The following is an 18321-nucleotide window of genomic DNA, read 5'->3' as shown; positions in this document are numbered from 1 at the left end:
AGTTTTTATTTTTTACATGTGTCAATTTTAATGATTTTTCTAATTAAGAGACGTACTTTATTTTTTTATAAAATATACTTAAATACAATTCTTTTTACAAAAATACTCTTTAGTTCAATTTTCACTTTTTGTTCTTTTCTATTTTAAAACAGTAACATCTTATCGTTTTTGTTTATTTATTTTAATTCTTTTGTATATGCTTTATTTCTTTTATTCTTATTTAATTCAACATAAATTTAACCTATCGATTTAAAGTATCAATTAATATTAATTGACCATGTTCACTTAATATAAAAATAAATGTAATTCAATATAAAAGAAAGAAAGGTACATTTGACTGAAAAAATTATCAAATAGACTATTACAAAACTTAAATTAGAATAATTTGTTTCAAGAGTAGAACTTCAATTTGTAACTACATACTCTTTCATAACTTTAAATTTTAATTTTAATGACAATATAATTAAAAGAAACAAGTCAGTAATTTAATATAACACTTTCTTTTTATTTTTTTATTTTTTTCTTGAGTCCTTTTCAATTTATTATAATAATCTACACAATCATGCAATTTTTAAGATAAAAATGATTGAAATATTTATCTTATCGCATGAATTATTCATTATTTGTTTATTTTTTTCATAAATTTTCTATGACCTATGGTAAATATCATGCAAAATTATTCTATAATAATAAATTAACATTATAGATTTATCGACTCTCTTATTTATTTCAAGCTGCTGTGCATCTCTTATTAATGAATCTGTATGAGTCTTTTTTTAAAAGGATTAGTAATTAAAATTTTGTATGTTTATGAGTAATTTTAACTATTTTAAGTACGAGTTATTCCAGTATTTTTTAATGAAACATGTTTTAAAATTAAAGGATTGTGCATATCAAAATATTGAACTCAAAAGTAAGTTAATCCTAAACTTTTTATATTAATTAATTCATTAATTTTGAGTTAATTTTTAGATAAAAAAAATTATGGGTGCTTATAAAAATTAGCTTTACTTTATTCACTTATAGCGGTTTTCAATGAAAAGTTAAAAAATGTTTTGATGTAAAATAATTTAACACTATATGTAACAAAGTTAAACTTTTTTTCTCATTAATTTTCTTGAGATCTTTAAAATATTTTTTCTTACTTTGTTCTTATTAAAAAAAAGTATAATTAATTACATTCAAATGAATAAATTACTGCTTTTTTATAATTTTTTTATTTTATTGCAAATTCTTTCAATATAACAATTGGTGAATAACTTATTAGAACGGAATCAGTGTTTACTTAATATAACATATCATAAATTCACAAAATAAAAATAATGATAATAATAAGATGTTTAACGAAAATTAAATTCAACAGTTAAGTATTAAAAATATTTTCACTTTTTATATTTATGGCTAAGGAGTAACTATGTTACTAAATGAATTGTAAAATACATAAATTGTCAAATTCATTATTTTAACTAATTCACATAATTTAGAAGTAACAAAATTTTCAGTAATTTATATTATTGTTCTAAAATTGTTATTATATATTTAAAGTTAAAATAATTAAAAGAGGCTTTGATAAATATTTAGATTCTATTGAAAAAATTTACATGATTCATTTCAAATGTTTAATTAAGAGTATTTAAAAAGTACATTATTCAAATACAATTTTTGAATTCGTTTATAAATATGGTGGGGGAGAAGTAGTTTTCAGAAGTTGATTAATATGAATTTAAAAATGAAGTTAAATTAAGTTTGATTTTGATTTAAAATATGATAATTAATGCAAAGTTTGAATAGTCCATAAGAAAAGCAGAATAGTAGGCAATGCACATGGTTTCCATCTTGATGGTATCAGATGCCACATGGTGCGATGGCAATGAAGCACCAAAATCTTAAAATGAAACCTCGTACTGACACATGTACCAATGAGGATGCTGCTTTTGATGGAGCAATTTGAGCCACAAATGTTTGGGACCAGAACATTCTCAACCACAAACTCATGACCTGTATCATGTTTCTTCTCCTTTGCCTTCTTATTTACACTCTCTGTTGCTTCCTCAATCTCATTTCTAGTACAACAAACCCTTCAAGTTGCAACCTTTTTCTCTCCCTCTCTCTCTCTCTTAGAATGGTTTTCATAGTTTCTCATTAGAATCTCCCAGTGGCACCCTCTGATCATTATCCAGCTACTGTCAACCCAACCTCAAATTGTCTTCATTTTGGTGTCACCATATTCTCTAATTTGTTTTCATCAATTGCAAATTGAGTTTTCTCAATAGGGTATGCTCTTTTCACTCTTTTGGTAGTGTTGGTATTTTGGATCATGATTACTATCTGCCCTCTTCTGTAGTTTTTGAGAATCTGTGGTTTACTGTGTATGAAAGTGGTGTATTGTTGAGTCGGTTTCTTGTTATGATGAGGTTTCATGTTCTTTTCCTTTTTGATTTAATGGATTTAATGTTTTTTCTTCCTTCTCACTCTCCTAATTGGTTTTGAACAGTATAGAATATATGAGGTTATTTTGTGGTGTTTGAAGGAGAAATTGGGAAAGGGGAAATGAAAGTGAAACAGGGAAAAGAAAGAAAATATTGATCTGCTGCATACTTTTCTTTTTGCCTTATTTATGTTTTGTTTGAAAAGATTCTTATGTTGTGTTCCTCTCAGAGGATCTTGACATTGGATGTTGTTGCTTTCTTCCCCTTTGTGACATTTTGACATGCATGTATGATGTAGAATGATGACAGTGGCATGTTGGAATACCACTTTGTATGTTAGCCAAACATGTAGAACAACAAATTATGCATGTATGTGATTTTATACAAGTTAATTTTCATTTTCTTTAAATCTATGTGCAGACACTAGATCATGGATTGGTACTATGAGAAGGGTGTTAATGGTTATGTTATACCCAGAGATCAGGATTTATTGGACAGACATCCTTCACCAGACTATTGGTCAAACTGGGAAATAAGTACAAATGAAGGTTGTAATACACCTAAACAATTTTTTATCATGGATTTCTTTGAAGAAAGATTCAATAATCAAATTGAGCTTGAACCGTCCCTGCATGATAAAGATCAGTTTAGCAGTTCAAGTTTATGTGGAAGATTGCATGAGCAATCTTTTCAACAGACAGCACTTTCATCTGACCAGTCTAATTACCAGCTTCAAGATCTACCCAGATTCGAACTGATGAATCACTCTTTCTTGTACAAACTTAACCTCTGGATTGAGATTCTGAAATAAATTAATTTGCAGATGTACACACACTCAATTGCAGGAAGTTCAGTGCAAATTGAATTGCTCTGTGGTGTTTTAGAACTATGGACTTTTTTTCCATTTTTTGTATGCATGGATCAAAAAGGAGAATAATACTAGCAATGGTTCACACTCTATCATGAACTTGTAGTAACATTGCAAAATTCCAACTTTTCTTTGATGACATGAAAAACTTATATTTTTTTATCTTGCATTACGAATGTAGCACAGCAGAGCCATTCAATTCTCACTACTTTACCCATAAAAACGAGTTAATACAATTGAATAGAATGTCTTCTGATGTTGCATCACCACTTGTGTGTTTCAGGGATTCTGTACCTGAAGATGTGTCATGTTTTGATGTTGAAAACCTAGACAAATCCATCAACGGTTTGTCTGAAAACCAATGCAGCAGTACACCTGGTGACCATTCTTTCATAGACATTACTATATTGTAAACAAATATTTTGAGCATTATTTATGATTTGGGAGCACAGAATATCTCAAAATGCATGCTTTTTTACCATCAGGCACACTGCAGAAAGATACCACAGATTCTATGTATGTTTCAAGCAACTCAGGTCCAAAGGATTGTCCAGATAGAGAGGTGAGAATTGCTTTCTGTCTAACAGTCATCAGCATGTTGTGTACACACATGCTTTGAACCAAAATCTTTTAGGTTCCAAATTCTTTAATTGTCACATATAAGTTCACATAATCACAAAGGGATCTAGGTTATTTGCATACTATTTACTGCAGTAGGTGCAAGGCAAGTTTTTTTTGTGCCTGATCATTGTAGTATTATTTTTTTGAAGCTTTTCTTAAATTTTGTTTGAACTCTCATGTGTTTTTCATGCTTGCATAAACCATTTCTCCCACTAATTTATCTTTTATTTAATCTTCACCGCATGGAAAAAACATTAAGGATATCTTTTATTTATTTTTTTGCTGCAAATAAATCATCTGCTTTCAAAGCTCATAGTGTAATGTAATCTGTTTGTTTTTCTTTAAGGCACCATCTGCTAAGGTTTTAGATCCATTTGAACAATGCAGTATGGATGATGACATGCATGAGCAGTCATCACTTGAAGAATTTGTACTAAATGATCTTGAGATGGTAATTGGACAGGTAAAAAAGTGACTAAACTCAAATTGTTGCATCTGATTCAGTGCTATAAATCATTTTTCCTAATTCTTTTTGTTGCACATTTTTCACATTATAAGTTCACAGAGAGGACCCGTCTTTGCTTCAGAGATTCCCTGTATCGTCTTGCCAGAAATACAGAACAACATCATGAAATGATGCTGGACCAGAATGAAAATCTTAATATCCAAAAATCATTGTCACATACAGATCACAATGAAATAACAAGGAGGTAGGTACATGATTAATGTTTGTTGTCTGCTATGTTATGTTGTCCTTTATCTAACACATATATGTCTAAGTATATATACTTTAGAATTTTATGTAATTCACTTCTAGAACTTAGAAGAAATAGATTATCTTCTGGACAAACATTTGATGTTCATTTGGCTTGATTAGGCCAAAAACTTGGTTATATTTCCTCCATAAACAAAGTTGTATTGCTTTAATTCGAGTTTTCAGCATGAACCATCATATTTCTTTTTCATTCAGATTATTTCCAGTAAAAGCAAGCAGTAATTTACTAAAGATAATATAAGCTTCTTTTCCATTTGTGGCTTCTTAGTTGACAATGTGTTCAAAGCTTTGTTTGCAGTGTCAAAACTAGTGTTAGACACAATTCTTTATAACAATATCATGTTCATATAACATGCTTCTGTGCTTGTTCACTTTGATTCAATCATCAGTATGTTAATTCTAGGTATCAGGACAAGAAATCAATGGAATTGGCTACCAACAACATTGACAGAATAATTGCAAGTCTCATGTTTAAGAGTATGGAGTTCAATATACATGATCCTCCACTTACTCCATCAACAAACAGTTCAGAATCCTTAAACAGGGAAGAAAAATCTTGCTACTCCTATGCTCAAGAATTGCCAACAGATACACAGATTCCAAGGTTTGAACCAAGTAATCAACTAAGGGACATGAGTTCATATACCACTTCTGAAGACCCTGCAAAAGAATCTTTCATGCTTGGATTTGGTTAAGATGTGTGACAGTGATCCTTGCAGTAGACACTAGTTAAACCAATGAGACAGACAAAAAATCAATTTCTTGTAATTATTCAATACTCAGGTTTTGAAGTGTTCTTACATCTGAATTATTTGTAGTATGTTATTTCATTCAAAAAGTTTCTTCCATACAATAAACTCCATTTCAATTCAAATGTAAATGAGTGAAATGATAATTTGTTGAATCAAGATTAGTTGAAAATATTTTTGCAGTAAATTGATGTTGTTTCTTTTTACTAACTAGTTAATAACTAAGTTTTGAATTAAAACAGATTTTACATAATTCAACCAGATTAAAGCCATTATAACAACATACACTCTCAATGTAAAACTAAAGAAATTTTCAATTCTGTGAGATTAACAATTGTTTCCTTCTGCAAATCTAAGATTAAACTGTCAGCAATGGAAGTAAATGGATTAATTAAATATGAAAATCAAGAAGGAAGAAACAACTTGCAACCATAAAACCAAGAGAAAGGCAGACAAAAAAAAGGAAAAAACCTCTTCTTGATTTCAAAAGAGATTAAAAAAAAGTTAATTTGGTAAAAGGAATGTGTAGTTAATTATTTCTAACCAACTTTGTAAATATTTGTATTCTTCTTCTAGTTTTATTTTTTCATTCAAATTAGGATTAACAAAGAAGATGAATAAAAAAACTATTTTTAAGATTAAAATTGTATTTTATGAATGATTTGTCGTGATTTATTTTGATTACATTTTGTCATACATAGTTTGTTGTAAGATGAACAATTATATCATGTTTGATTGCGTTGTACAGTAAAGAAAATCCATATATTAATAAGAAAATGTGTTTATTTTGCTTAGATCATATAAAAACAATAGATTAAACATATTTATATATTTGTAATAGTTGTTTCTAAAAGAACAATTAAATTATCACATGTTGAAACTAGTTATGTACTTGGAAAAAAAACAAGAAACATTAGCAGCTTATGCTTCCAATTTTCCCCTTTTTGAGTTGGAGAGTAGATGTTTTCCTCTCTCAACTTACATAAGTTATAAAACAATAAAATGTTATTTTCATGGTTTCACACGTAAACGAATATATATAAAATAAAAACACTTAGTAATTATAGAATATTGTGCTATATTGATGTTAGATATTATTTCCTCTAGATTTATATGATAGTTATATAAATGTGTTTGATGTCGAACATCTTATAAGTTTAGACTCATCTATTTAGTGTCTTTTATTTAGTGTCTTTAATGATTCAGATGACTCGGAATTCATCATGTGAATCGGTAATCCTTAGTATCCTGTTAAATCTCTTATTTTTATCTTATTCTGATTTGTTTTTCTTTTTTGTTTATATATTTTATTTTTATCTTATTTTGTTTTGTCTTTATTTTATATTTTTTATGTTTTTAGTTTTTTTTTTCTCAATCTTTATTTTTTTTTGTTTTTTGTTTTTATTGTTGTTGTTGTTTTTATTTTCTATATTTATTTATTTTTTTATTTTTTTATTCTCATTTTTAAGCATTAAGTGTAATATTTGTATTAGTATTTTTTTTAGGATTTTGCATTTAGGGTAGACACTTATTATCTGTATCCACTACTAATTAATACTAATTGATTTTGTTTTTTTTTAATTATGTCCTGTATTTTTTACTTGAAATGAACATAATTACATCATCAATAATAATAAAAATAAATACAAATTTTTGTTTATAGATTCAACTTTTATGTTATTGTAGGATTTAATTTTTTATTTTCTTCATTCTTAAAAAAAATTAAACTAAACATTTTTAATTTATTACTTTTTTATTTTTATTTTGTAAAAACTTATTTCTTTATTTATTAATTATATTTTTAACTATTTTAAATATAAAAAATATTTATTTTTTTAATGCATTTAAAATTAAAATTATCATTTTTTTTTAATTTATTATTTTTTTATTTTTGAAATTGTGTTAAATAGAAAAATAAAAACAAAATGGTGTTAGATAGGAAAATAAAAAGATGAAAGAATAAAAGTGTAAATAGTGTTAAGAAATGATAAAATTTTGACAGTTTTCTGCTAAGAAATGTGATTGAATTTTGGGTTTTTAGAAGAGTTGAGTTTCATATAAGACGTGCCCATTGAACACAACAAAGCAACACAACCTATTTGATGAAAAGGACAATAATATTAGAATCAATCAAACCTAAGTCAAAAGCTTTGTTAACATAACTCATTGGTTGTGTCACTCTTTTAACAAACTCAGAGGATGTTTGTGTTGGGTGCTTCCTCCGCCGCAGCCACCACCGCAGCCACCATCCCCTCTCGCATTCTCTGTGGAACTCTTCACTCTCCTTATTCCCTCACAACCCCCCACAACTTCTCTTCCCATCTCTTATCCACAACTTTGGTATTCCTCTTCTTCTTTTTTCACTGTCTTCAGTTTATTCTTTGATGTTATCTTACTGCTTTTTTTATTTTATTGTTTATCTGCTAATATCTGACTCTGTTGTTGTTCAATGATATTGGTTTTCAATTGGGCATGTTCAGGTGCGGTCATCTTCACTGCACTTCAGGGGTGTTCCCATCAAAGCCATGGCTGAGATTGAGACTCTGGCAGCTTCTAAAACTGCTTCTTCTTCCTCTGCTCCTGGTGCTTTCCCACCACCTCTTTTCTTTGTGTTTTCAATTTTTTTATTCAGGGGTTTTGTTTGTGTACGTTTTCAACCCTCTTTGCCTTTTCACCACTCAAAGGGTAACAAAAAGAATCTTTTTTTTTTATCTAATGGGGTGATTTACACAATACCATATCTTTGGCTTCAAGTGGAGTGGATTGAATTCGTGTCTTTGTTATTCTAATCTCAAAGGGTGGTTATATTTCTCTCTTAATGTTGTTTTGGTTTTTTATTGCTTGAGCTTGTGTGATTAATCCGCACTGATTTTTGCCGAGATTTTGGGCTTACTAATGTTTCTGGTCCTTTTTCTATCACACATAAGCTATTCATTATTTCCAGGAGTAGTATGCAGAATCATTAATTCTGTGTGGATGTTTTGCTGATGATTATTTGGTAACTTTATGTTGCGTGCATCCTAAATGTTATTCCAAACATGCAAAGACTCCCCTTGTTCATATCCACTGTTATGAGTTGGTTGGTAATGCATTAGCAACTATTTGTTTTGCAACTTTTGTTTGTGTCTTCAAATTAGCATTTACAGAGCTATCTTCAAATGTCTGAGCCTTTTGACTTCTAAGGATCACTTGTAAGTTTGAGTGCAAGACATAATTGCATAAATAATAACTGCTTTTGAGACAATTGTGAATAAATAAATTCAGTGTTTTACTATATTAAATACATCCGCAGCAGTTGTATCTTGTATGTTTGGCGTACAGTAAGTCCTCCTAATTTAAGATACAAACCAGTCGCAATCTATTAAGGTTTGGTGATTTGCGCCACAAAAATGTTTTGAATAACTTTCCTTACCTCTGTTCCATTCAAACCAGTTAATTTTAATTATGAGTGAATTTGTATTTATTCTGTGATTTCAGTTTAGACAATACATCTTTACTGTTAATTTTTTAAGTGTCAAAATATACCCATATTTTACCCTTTGGTGATGTTTTGTATATTTAAAATGTAAGAATAACTGTTTCTGGCATACGGTGTTTTGCTGTGAAACAGGGAGCAAGCAAGCCTTGATATCATTGTCAGATAAGAAAGATCTTGCATTTGTTGGCAATGGGCTCCAGGAATTAGGGTAAATAAATTATTTCAATCAATGAGCTCATTTTCTAACATGTTAGAATACTTGTGTTTCTTATACTCCTTTATTTTTTTATTCTATTTATCCATACTTGCCTTTTTTATATGGTTTATGGAATCTCAAGAAGCTTCAGTTGCTATAGTGAACTATTGACAGTTCCTCTATTAAATTGTAGATACACTATTGTTTCAACTGGAGGAACAGCTTCTTCTTTGGAGAGCGCTGGAGTAGCTGTTACTAAAGTAGAACAGCTTACTCAGTTCCCTGAAATGGTGTGTGCGCTTTGCTGCTTGAGTTCTCCTCTCTAAACTCATGAACAATTCTAGTGCTGGAACTTCTGATCATACGTCTATGAATTATCATGTGATCAAGCCCTGTTTGGATAAACATTTTTATGAGAACTTCTAGAAAAAGAAAATAAGGATGTAAAATGAATTAAGTTTCTCCATATTTAATTAAAAAACTTTTGCACTTTAACTATTATAGAAGTTCTCTAATCTAGTGGCCCTCTCCGAAAACTGACGTGTATGAGTTGATTTTAACTTGTAAACAGAAACTTAATCAATTTTACCTTATTTTCATCTACTATGTGTATATTGAAGAAAAAGCTTATTTAAGCAGGGTCTTAATCGTGTTTTCTAATTGCTTTGTCATGCTGCTTTTAATGTTTTTTATTGGATTACAAGACTTTAGTTTTCTGCTGATATTTTCCTGCAGAACTTTAGCTGTTATGATGTTTCTTTTAAGTAACTTTAATGGTTTCCAATATGTTAATCTTATAAACGTTGACACCCTCATAACAGAGTGAATATATCATAAATTTAGGCCCATAGCCAACCATTCCCCTAGTTACAGCTTTTACCGTTGTGTCTGGGTTTGGTCTCAATATGGACTTACTATCAGAAGGCTCACTAACTCCTTTGAAGTTTGCTTAAACATGTGCAAGCTTATGACAAGAATGCATTGGGTTTTTTCACAGCTTGATGGCCGCGTCAAAACTTTGCACCCTAACGTACATGGGGGTATCCTGGCTAGAAGGGACCTAAAACATCACATTGAAGCTCTTAATACACATGGAATTGGTAAGATATGTTATCGACAGCTATAAGTTCATGGTGCTAGTTTTCTGTTCAATTTAGGTTGTGCTCGTTTAGCCTTTGTGATTTAAAATTTTCCCTTTTAGGTACTTTTGATGTTGTGGTGGTGAACTTGTACCCATTTTACGATAAAGTCACATCAGCTGGTGGCATTGAATTTGAGGATGGAATTGAAAATATTGACATTGGTGGTCCAGCCATGATTAGAGCTGCTGCAAAGGTGGTTTGTTTGACTGAATATGCCAAACCTCTAATAAATTTGATCTCTTGGCTCCATTCATAAAGCTATATCTTGTCATGAAAACTTAAAAGGTTTCTAGAATGGCTCAGAAAATATCCTGTATACCACTGAACTACTTCTGTGGAAAGTACAAGAACTCCTGTTCATCGCATACTGACTTTGACCTGAATTTTTTATTTTTTCTATTGAAATATTTTGAATATATGGTGATAAATTCTTTTTTGAGCAGAATCACAAGGATGTTTTAGTAGTGGTTGATACAGAAGATTACCCTGCTCTTCTGGAATTTCTTAAAGGAAACCAGGATGATCAAAAGTTCAGACTAAAACTTGCATGGAAAGCTTTTCAACATGTTGCTTCCTATGATTCTGCGGTATCTGAGTGGTTGTGGAAGCAGAGTGTGGGAGGTACTTCAAGTTTGTGAGGAATTAATTATTGATTCACACTCAACTGTTGTTACTTCATTTACTTGTGAGATGGAAACGTTGATTACAAGAAAATGATAATAATTCATAAATATAATCCCATAATGTTAAAGCTTATTCTACACCTAGCAGATGAATTGGTGTACTAATATTCATGTATCTCATATATTTTCTAATTTTGAAGTTTTTGAAATCATGAACAAATTTGAAATCATATATTTAATTCTGAAAATAGTTTACAGTATCAAGAACAGAACTGTCTGTATATTGTTATGCGAGGTACATCATGCTATATATAATATGTATTTAATTTAAATATTTCAAGTGCTATTGTTAGTTTTTATGTGCTCAATACATTTACTTATTCTCTACTTGATGACAGATAAATTCCCTCCTAGCTTAACAGTGCCTCTTTCACTCAAAAGCTCTCTCCGTTATGGTGAAAATCCCCATCAAAAAGCTGCATTCTATGTCGACAAAAAACTTTCTGAGGTTAATGCTGGTGGAATTGCTACAGCCATCCAACACCATGGAAAGGTGGGAGTCAACCCACTAATATCTTTCATCTGATCATCTAAATTTACTGCCAAATGTATCTCATATTTCAAGAGTTTTTTATTGAAATTTTGTACAGTTTCTATAAATCATTATGCAATTCCCCTAACATTACAACCTTAAAATTATCATGCAGGAGATGTCATATAATAACTACTTGGATGCTGATGCAGCTTGGAACTGTGTATGTGAGTTTAAGAACCCCACCTGTGTAGTAGTGAAGCATACCAATCCATGTGGGGTAGCATCTCGTGATGATATTCTTGAAGCCTACAGACTGGCTGTTAAAGCCGATCCCGTGAGTGCATTTGGTGGAATTGTAGCCTTCAACATGGAAATTGATGAGGTAAATATTCTATTTGAATTTAATCTGAGTCGGATAATGCTTGATTTTTACTGTTGTTTTTGGTTTCTTATCTATATCAAATATATTTTTTCTTCTTTTCAAGTGATGCAAGGTGACCCAGTTCGTGGTTTTGCATTTTAAGCCAAGGAGGAACAATGATATATACTTAGTGTTTCTAATATTTTCATATATTTTAGGCACTTGCTAGAGAAATCCGAGAATTCAGAAGCCCCACAGACGGTCAGACAAGGATGTTTTATGAAATAGTAGTTGCACCTAGCTATTCAGAGAAGGGACTTGAGATTCTGCGTGGGAAGTCCAAGACTCTAAGGATTCTTGAAGCAAAAAAGAATGAAGCGGGAAAGCTTTCACTCAGACAGGTTGGTGGAGGTTGGTTAGCTCAGGATTCAGATGACTTAACCCCTCAAGACATCAAGTTCAACGTCGTCTCGGGGAAGGCTCCACAAGCTGATGAACTGCGTGATGCGGAGTTTGCATGGTTGTGTGTGAAGCATGTCAAAAGCAATGCTATTGTGATAGCCAAGGTTGTAATCTCTCATACCATACCATGAAACTTTTCTCTACCTTGTTTAAGTTCAAGAAACTGATCCTTTTGTTATAATCTTTTGCAGAACAATTGTATGTTAGGTATGGGAAGTGGGCAACCAAACCGTGTGGAGAGCTTGAGAATAGCAATGAGAAAAGCTGGAGATGAAGTTAAAGGAGCAGCCTTGGCCAGTGATGCCTTCTTTCCATTTGGTAAGTGTTATTGTCATATAAAATGTTTGCAATACCGGAGTTCACTGTGTTTTGTTTGTGTTATGAACAACACATTTAGTGGTGTATTAGGAATTCTTTCTGATGCATACATTCTTTGGAGACAAATAAAACCAAGACAATATTAGGCACTGAAACTAAAGTCTATACCAAATTGAATAGCTATGTTGTGATAGTTGCTTTTTCATTTTGATCATTTTGTTAACATGGATACATCTCTCAATCTCTGAACAGCTTGGAAAGATGCTGTGGAAGAAGCATGTGAAAGTGGAATTGGTGTTATTGCAGAACCAGGTGGGAGCATGAGGGACCAGGATGCCATAGATTGTTGTAACAAATATGGTGTTTCACTACTCTTTACCAATGTGAGGCACTTTAGGCACTGAACTGAATTATTTTAGCTTGCGGTTTCACTACAACTTTCTGTTTCTGTTATCCAACCGGTGTTGTTCAAACTTGTGCTTCCAGCAGGTAGCACTGAAACCTGGTTTTGAAATCAAGTGAATGTATGAGTAAGAATTTATATAGAAAAAATAAAGTGATATTCTCCTACATTCTAATATCTAGTACATTAGAATAATCAGATATGATAATCTTCTGCAATGAACAGAATCAAATTATACATTATTCTGAAACCTGGTTTTGAAATCAAGTGAATGTACGAGTAAGAATTTATATAGACAAAATAAATTGATATTCTCCTACATTCTAATATCTAGTACATCAGAATAATCTGATATGATAATCTTCTGCAATGAAGAGAATCAAATTATATATTATTAGTGCAAATTATTCAATTGATTCTGTTTAGTTGGAAGAAACATTGGAAAAGACAATATAATAAAATAAATTTTAGCTTATGTGTTTTCCTCGTGCGAAGCACGTGATTGGGATAATTACAATTCCTTGAGTTTAGTAAAGATATTTTTTCCTTTCACTTACGTTGTGCTTGGATTGAGGAGAGAATTTGTAGGAATGGAGAGGGGATTTGTATTTGTGGGGAGAGAATGTTGTTTAGATTGAAGGATGTTAGAGTGAATTTGTTAAGATGATTTATGAAGTTTGGGAGTGATGTGATGACCGAAAAACAATTTAATTTGTATAAAATGTAAACTTTTAAACTTCCTCATGTTATATTAAATAATAAATTAATATTTTTTTAAATTTGGGTTAATTAAATTGTTGTAAATAATTATTTTCAGAAAAAATAATAGTCAGAATTTGAAGTTCCACTAATCATTTGCTGAAAATGGGTGGTACTCACATGCTTCACTGACATAATATTCATTTGTCTAAAACAGGTTATATATGTAAAAATTGGATATTGTTAAATTTTGAAATAAATATGAAATTGGATATTGTTACATAAAAATAAATAATTATTGAAATATTCAAAAATTTAAATAAAAAAATCTTAATTTTTTATGTCATATTTAAATAAAAAATATGAAATATATAATATTCTTAAAATATTCAAAATATTAAATAAATACAAATTCTAAATGTCCTATTTAAATACAAATATGAATTATATAAAAATCTTAAAATATTCAAAATATTAAATAAATAAATAAATACTAATCCTAAATATTTAAAGTTTTATTTAAATAAAAATTTGAAATATATAAAATTCTTAAAATATTCAAAATCTTAAATAAATACGAATTATGAATATTTAATGTTTTATTTAAATAAAAATATGAAATATATAAAATTTATAAATTATTTAAAATCTTAAATAAATAAAATTCTTAATATTTAATGTCCTATTTAAATAAAAAATATGAAATATATAAAAATTTTAAAATATTCAAAATTTTAAATAAATACAAATCCTAAGTATTTAATGTTCTATTTAAATAAAAAATATATAAAATTTCTAAAATATTCAGAATTTTAAATAAATACAAATACAAATTCAAAATATTTAAAGTTCTATTTAAATAAAAAATTTAAAATATATAAAATTTCTAAATATTCAGATTTTTAAATTAATGCAAATACAAATCCTAAATATTTAAAGTCCTATTTAAATAAAAAAAATTAAATATATAAAATTCCTAAAATATTCAAAATCTTAAATAAATATAAATTGTGAATATTTAAAGTCCTAATTAAATAAAAATCAATTTGGCATTCTATACAACAAGCATGAAAATCGATTATCATGTTTTCAGGATAAATAGATAAACAAGAATCGATTATCTCATAAGTACAAAGTTTGCAAAAATTGATTTTCATGACTAAAGCTAAACAAGAATCGATTATCCCTTCAATACAAAGTCTCCAAAATCGACGATTTTCCTGAACATTTTTTGTATGACAAAATATTGGATGATAATCGATTTTACCTTGATTTTACCTTTTTCAAAATGCTTTCTCTGCATTGATTCCTCGCACAATGTCCAGTTTGAGAAAATTGTGATGCAGCAAAGTATCAACGTAAAATGATATATTCCTACATGTAATCTTCTCAAATTCGCATATTTGTGTGAAGATGTCAATTTACTACTCACGTGCTTCTCCATCCGCACAAGCAACTCAAAAATAATAGAAACAAACAACGAATCCTTACTCCAACCTCATTCCAACCTCATTCCCAGAAGACATTAATTAAAATCTTAATACATATGTACTCACCTATTTAATATGATAAATTGGTTATGATCTTATACAATTGGAAATCAAGTCACTTTATTTATTATATAATATAAGGTGAAATAACACACTCATATATGGTGAAATAACACACTCACATGTCATTAATATATTGAGGAGTTCTTTAACAACTTATCTCTGAAAAATTGTATCCTGTATATAACGTTATATTCATAATACATAGATTCACTTAAATTTAATAAGTATTTTTCATAATTCTCTGTATTATATAAGTATTTTTCATAATTCTCTGAATTATATATAACTAAATGGCGAGGGTATATTTTGTATGTGGATTAATATGAAGAGTTAACCAAATATATTTTAAAACATGTCATCATCTTCTTCATCTTTATCATATAATTTTGTAATCATCACCGATATTATCGTTAGCATCATTAGATATATATTCATAATCAAAATCATTTTCATCTTTATTGTGTACTACTTCCTCATTTAACATAAATTTAGTATTTGAAAGGCCATCTTGGTATGCAACCTCCAGTATATATTGTATATAGATTATCAGCCATGCTTCTTGCTTATGTTTCAATGATAACCAAACAATCTATTTTATTCTTTATTTTTTAAGGATAATGCATATAATATACACTAGTGCAAAAATCATTAAGCACTTACAAGAGAGAAACATTATACATTTTTATCCTATCAGTTTTTTTAAAAACATGGTTAATCACTCACAAAAAATCAAATCTCATAACAGAACTAACAATGGAAAATTAATCCATCCTATGATTACATAATATATTATTTGACATTGTTAGCAAAAACTTATTCATACTGGTTTAATTTATTTTCTGCATATTAAACGATAATGGGAGAAGTGACCAGTGCTACAGAAATTAAAGAGATCATAATGGCAAATGCATGGTTACTCCTTAAAAACTGAAAGCAACAACATCATAAACATTAAGCTCGTCCAATAAGTAGAAAGACAAGTCTAAAATCAAAAATTTGCGCATAATCTGTTATCCTCACATCTCTCTAACAAGAACTCAAAATCTTAATATTGCTCATCACAGCAGACTAGACTTTATAGGCAGTTTAAAGATCAAGGTGCAACCACAATGCGTCCCGCAACTTGATCAAGATCCCGCCGGCCACTGGGAGTGATTCTCCTGCCACTGAGATAAAAGGGTGGATCAATGTTATCACATGAATAAAGATTATCACATTCTGATGCAGAAGGACAAACAATTGCCAAAGACAAGCTATGCAGCACAACTCAATAATTGCCAAAGACAAGCTATAGCTATAATCCTTAACATTGTAGAATAGATAAAATAAACTGTAGGAGACTACCCAATTAGAGAGCTTACCCCTTGGTATCTAGTTCAATGATGTTCATGGTTTGCAACTGCTGAAGAATGTCACGGGCAATGGAACCACTGCTCTTGCAGAAATGAGGTGGACGGCTACCGTTCCTCTTGCTCCCGCCATAAATCCTCTGAAATGCACCAACACCAAGTCCTCCTCTCAAGTAGATCTTTCTTGCCATGGAAGCTGAAATTGTTCAAGATTTGAATTAAACACAGCACATCTCACCACCATATCATTGAAATTTTCAACAAATTGAACAGAAATTGCATTACAAAAGCACAGTCAAAAAGAAACTCACCAGCCCTAACATAGTACCAGTCAGGATCATAGGGAGCCAACTCCTTAAATTTTGCTGTTTTAACAATATCAGTCCACTCAGGCAGCTCCATCTGCTTAGAACCAAAAGTAAAAATTAAATAGACATATCAATAACAAGATATTTTTAAAAGACATCACCCATATAGTGAAAATAACCAATTAAAACTGACAAAAAGTTCCCCACTGTTCAGAGAATTAGTCACAATTACACAACCCAGAACATAAAGAACCTGTTTAAAACATACAAAATCGCAACCAAATGAAAGATCTTCCTAAAGCTAGGTCAACACACTACTAAAAGAAAGAGACTAATCCCAAATTACAAACAAATGCTTCCTTCTGAATCACCTATACAATAGGTCATCTATTTCCTATGCAGATGCTAATAAACTTCCTTTATCATGCTCATTTATGATCAAACTCAACACAGAAAGCTCACTCGCATCAAAGAAGATCAAGTTGCAAACTTGAACACAACCCAATTGAAAACACTCAACTTTATACAGAAACACAGATGAACATAACCACTGAACAAAAACATCATAAAAACAATAGAGAAAATGAACAACATTCCTTGAAGCCACAATAGAAACAAGAGAAGGAATGACCTTGCCAGATCGCTTAAGGTGAGAAGAGTAGGCCTTGACGAACTCATGGGGAGAAACGTCCTTGACAGTCCTTGCAGTGGCCATGACGGCTTCTGGTTCGGCTTCTGGCTGTGGTTGATGCACACACACAGAGAAGAAAGGTTATGCCGCGTTCTCTATCTATCGGAGATTCTCACAACACCAAAAAATAGGGTTTGTGACTCAGATATTAGGGTTTTGGTAGAAACCTATGATGCGGCCCAATACATACTTGGGCTTGGACTCTTCTCCAGAAGTTTAAAGTCCATAGTATATTACCTTATTGGTTATTTCTTTCTGCATCCATATAGTTCAATGTACAAACATATGGGATTAAAATACAAAACTACCCTCCTTGTTGTTCTCCTGCGTGCACTTTATCAAAAATTTTATTTTTCTTGCACCCATCAATTTCTAAAAATCATTATTTTATTCTTTGTTTTTAATGATTTCTGAATTATTTTCGTTAAAGTTTTCTAAATATAATTTTTAGAATTCATATATTTCATAAACGTTGTCTGAAATCAGATGATGCATTTGATCAATTCACCTACTTGATGGGGTGCATAAAGAACTTTATGAAGTACAAGAAGAAATACCCTCAAGAAAATAAGTGTTTAGGTTCATATTGAAGTTTTTTTTATGAAAAAATCTATTCATATTGTGCAACTTTAAAAAAAAAATATGTAAAAAATATAATTTTTAAATTATAATTTGAAAGTCAAAAAAATTTCCTATTACTTAATTTAAAAATATTTTTTTATGAAAAAAATAAAATATAAATTTTGAAAGTCATTTTTTTA

General features: G+C 30.0%; 3 protein-coding genes across 3 annotated transcripts; 2 read left to right on the top strand and 1 right to left on the bottom strand.

Annotated features, from left to right (window-relative positions):
* Positions 1 to 2021: 2021 nt before the first annotated feature.
* Positions 2022 to 5614, top strand: LOC137834727 (protein LNK3). The gene is made up of 7 exons (XM_068642885.2): positions 2022 to 2274; positions 2850 to 3203; positions 3581 to 3675; positions 3783 to 3859; positions 4265 to 4381; positions 4477 to 4628; positions 5097 to 5614. Exons 2-7 carry the CDS (start codon positions 2860 to 2862, stop codon positions 5386 to 5388), a joined length of 1077 nt encoding a protein of 358 aa, XP_068498986.2. The 5' UTR covers positions 2022 to 2274; positions 2850 to 2859; the 3' UTR covers positions 5389 to 5614.
* A 1920-nt stretch (positions 5615 to 7534) lies between these two features.
* Positions 7535 to 13127, top strand: LOC137834726 (AICARFT/IMPCHase bienzyme family protein). Its single transcript, XM_068642884.2, has 12 exons — positions 7535 to 7782; positions 7923 to 8025; positions 9053 to 9128; positions 9310 to 9406; positions 10114 to 10216; positions 10318 to 10451; positions 10702 to 10879; positions 11280 to 11434; positions 11589 to 11798; positions 11996 to 12343; positions 12431 to 12557; positions 12810 to 13127. Exons 1-12 carry the CDS (start codon positions 7642 to 7644, stop codon positions 12959 to 12961), a joined length of 1824 nt encoding a protein of 607 aa, XP_068498985.2. The 5' UTR covers positions 7535 to 7641; the 3' UTR covers positions 12962 to 13127.
* A 3013-nt stretch (positions 13128 to 16140) lies between these two features.
* Positions 16141 to 17630, bottom strand: LOC137834728 (small ribosomal subunit protein eS19z). The gene is made up of 4 exons (XM_068642887.2): positions 17501 to 17630; positions 16873 to 16963; positions 16574 to 16757; positions 16141 to 16378 (listed from the first exon to the last, which is right to left on the bottom strand). Exons 1-4 carry the CDS (start codon positions 17582 to 17584, stop codon positions 16306 to 16308), a joined length of 432 nt encoding a protein of 143 aa, XP_068498988.1. The 5' UTR covers positions 17585 to 17630; the 3' UTR covers positions 16141 to 16305.
* Positions 17631 to 18321: the final 691 nt, after the last annotated feature.

This window comes from Phaseolus vulgaris, chromosome 5 (genome assembly GCF_051622355.1).
Source record: "Phaseolus vulgaris cultivar YP4 chromosome 5, ASM5162235v1, whole genome shotgun sequence".
Lineage (NCBI taxonomy): Eukaryota > Viridiplantae > Streptophyta > Magnoliopsida > Fabales > Fabaceae > Phaseolus > Phaseolus vulgaris.
Note: the sequence above shows the minus strand (reverse complement) of the source record. Positions and strands in the feature narration are given on the sequence as shown.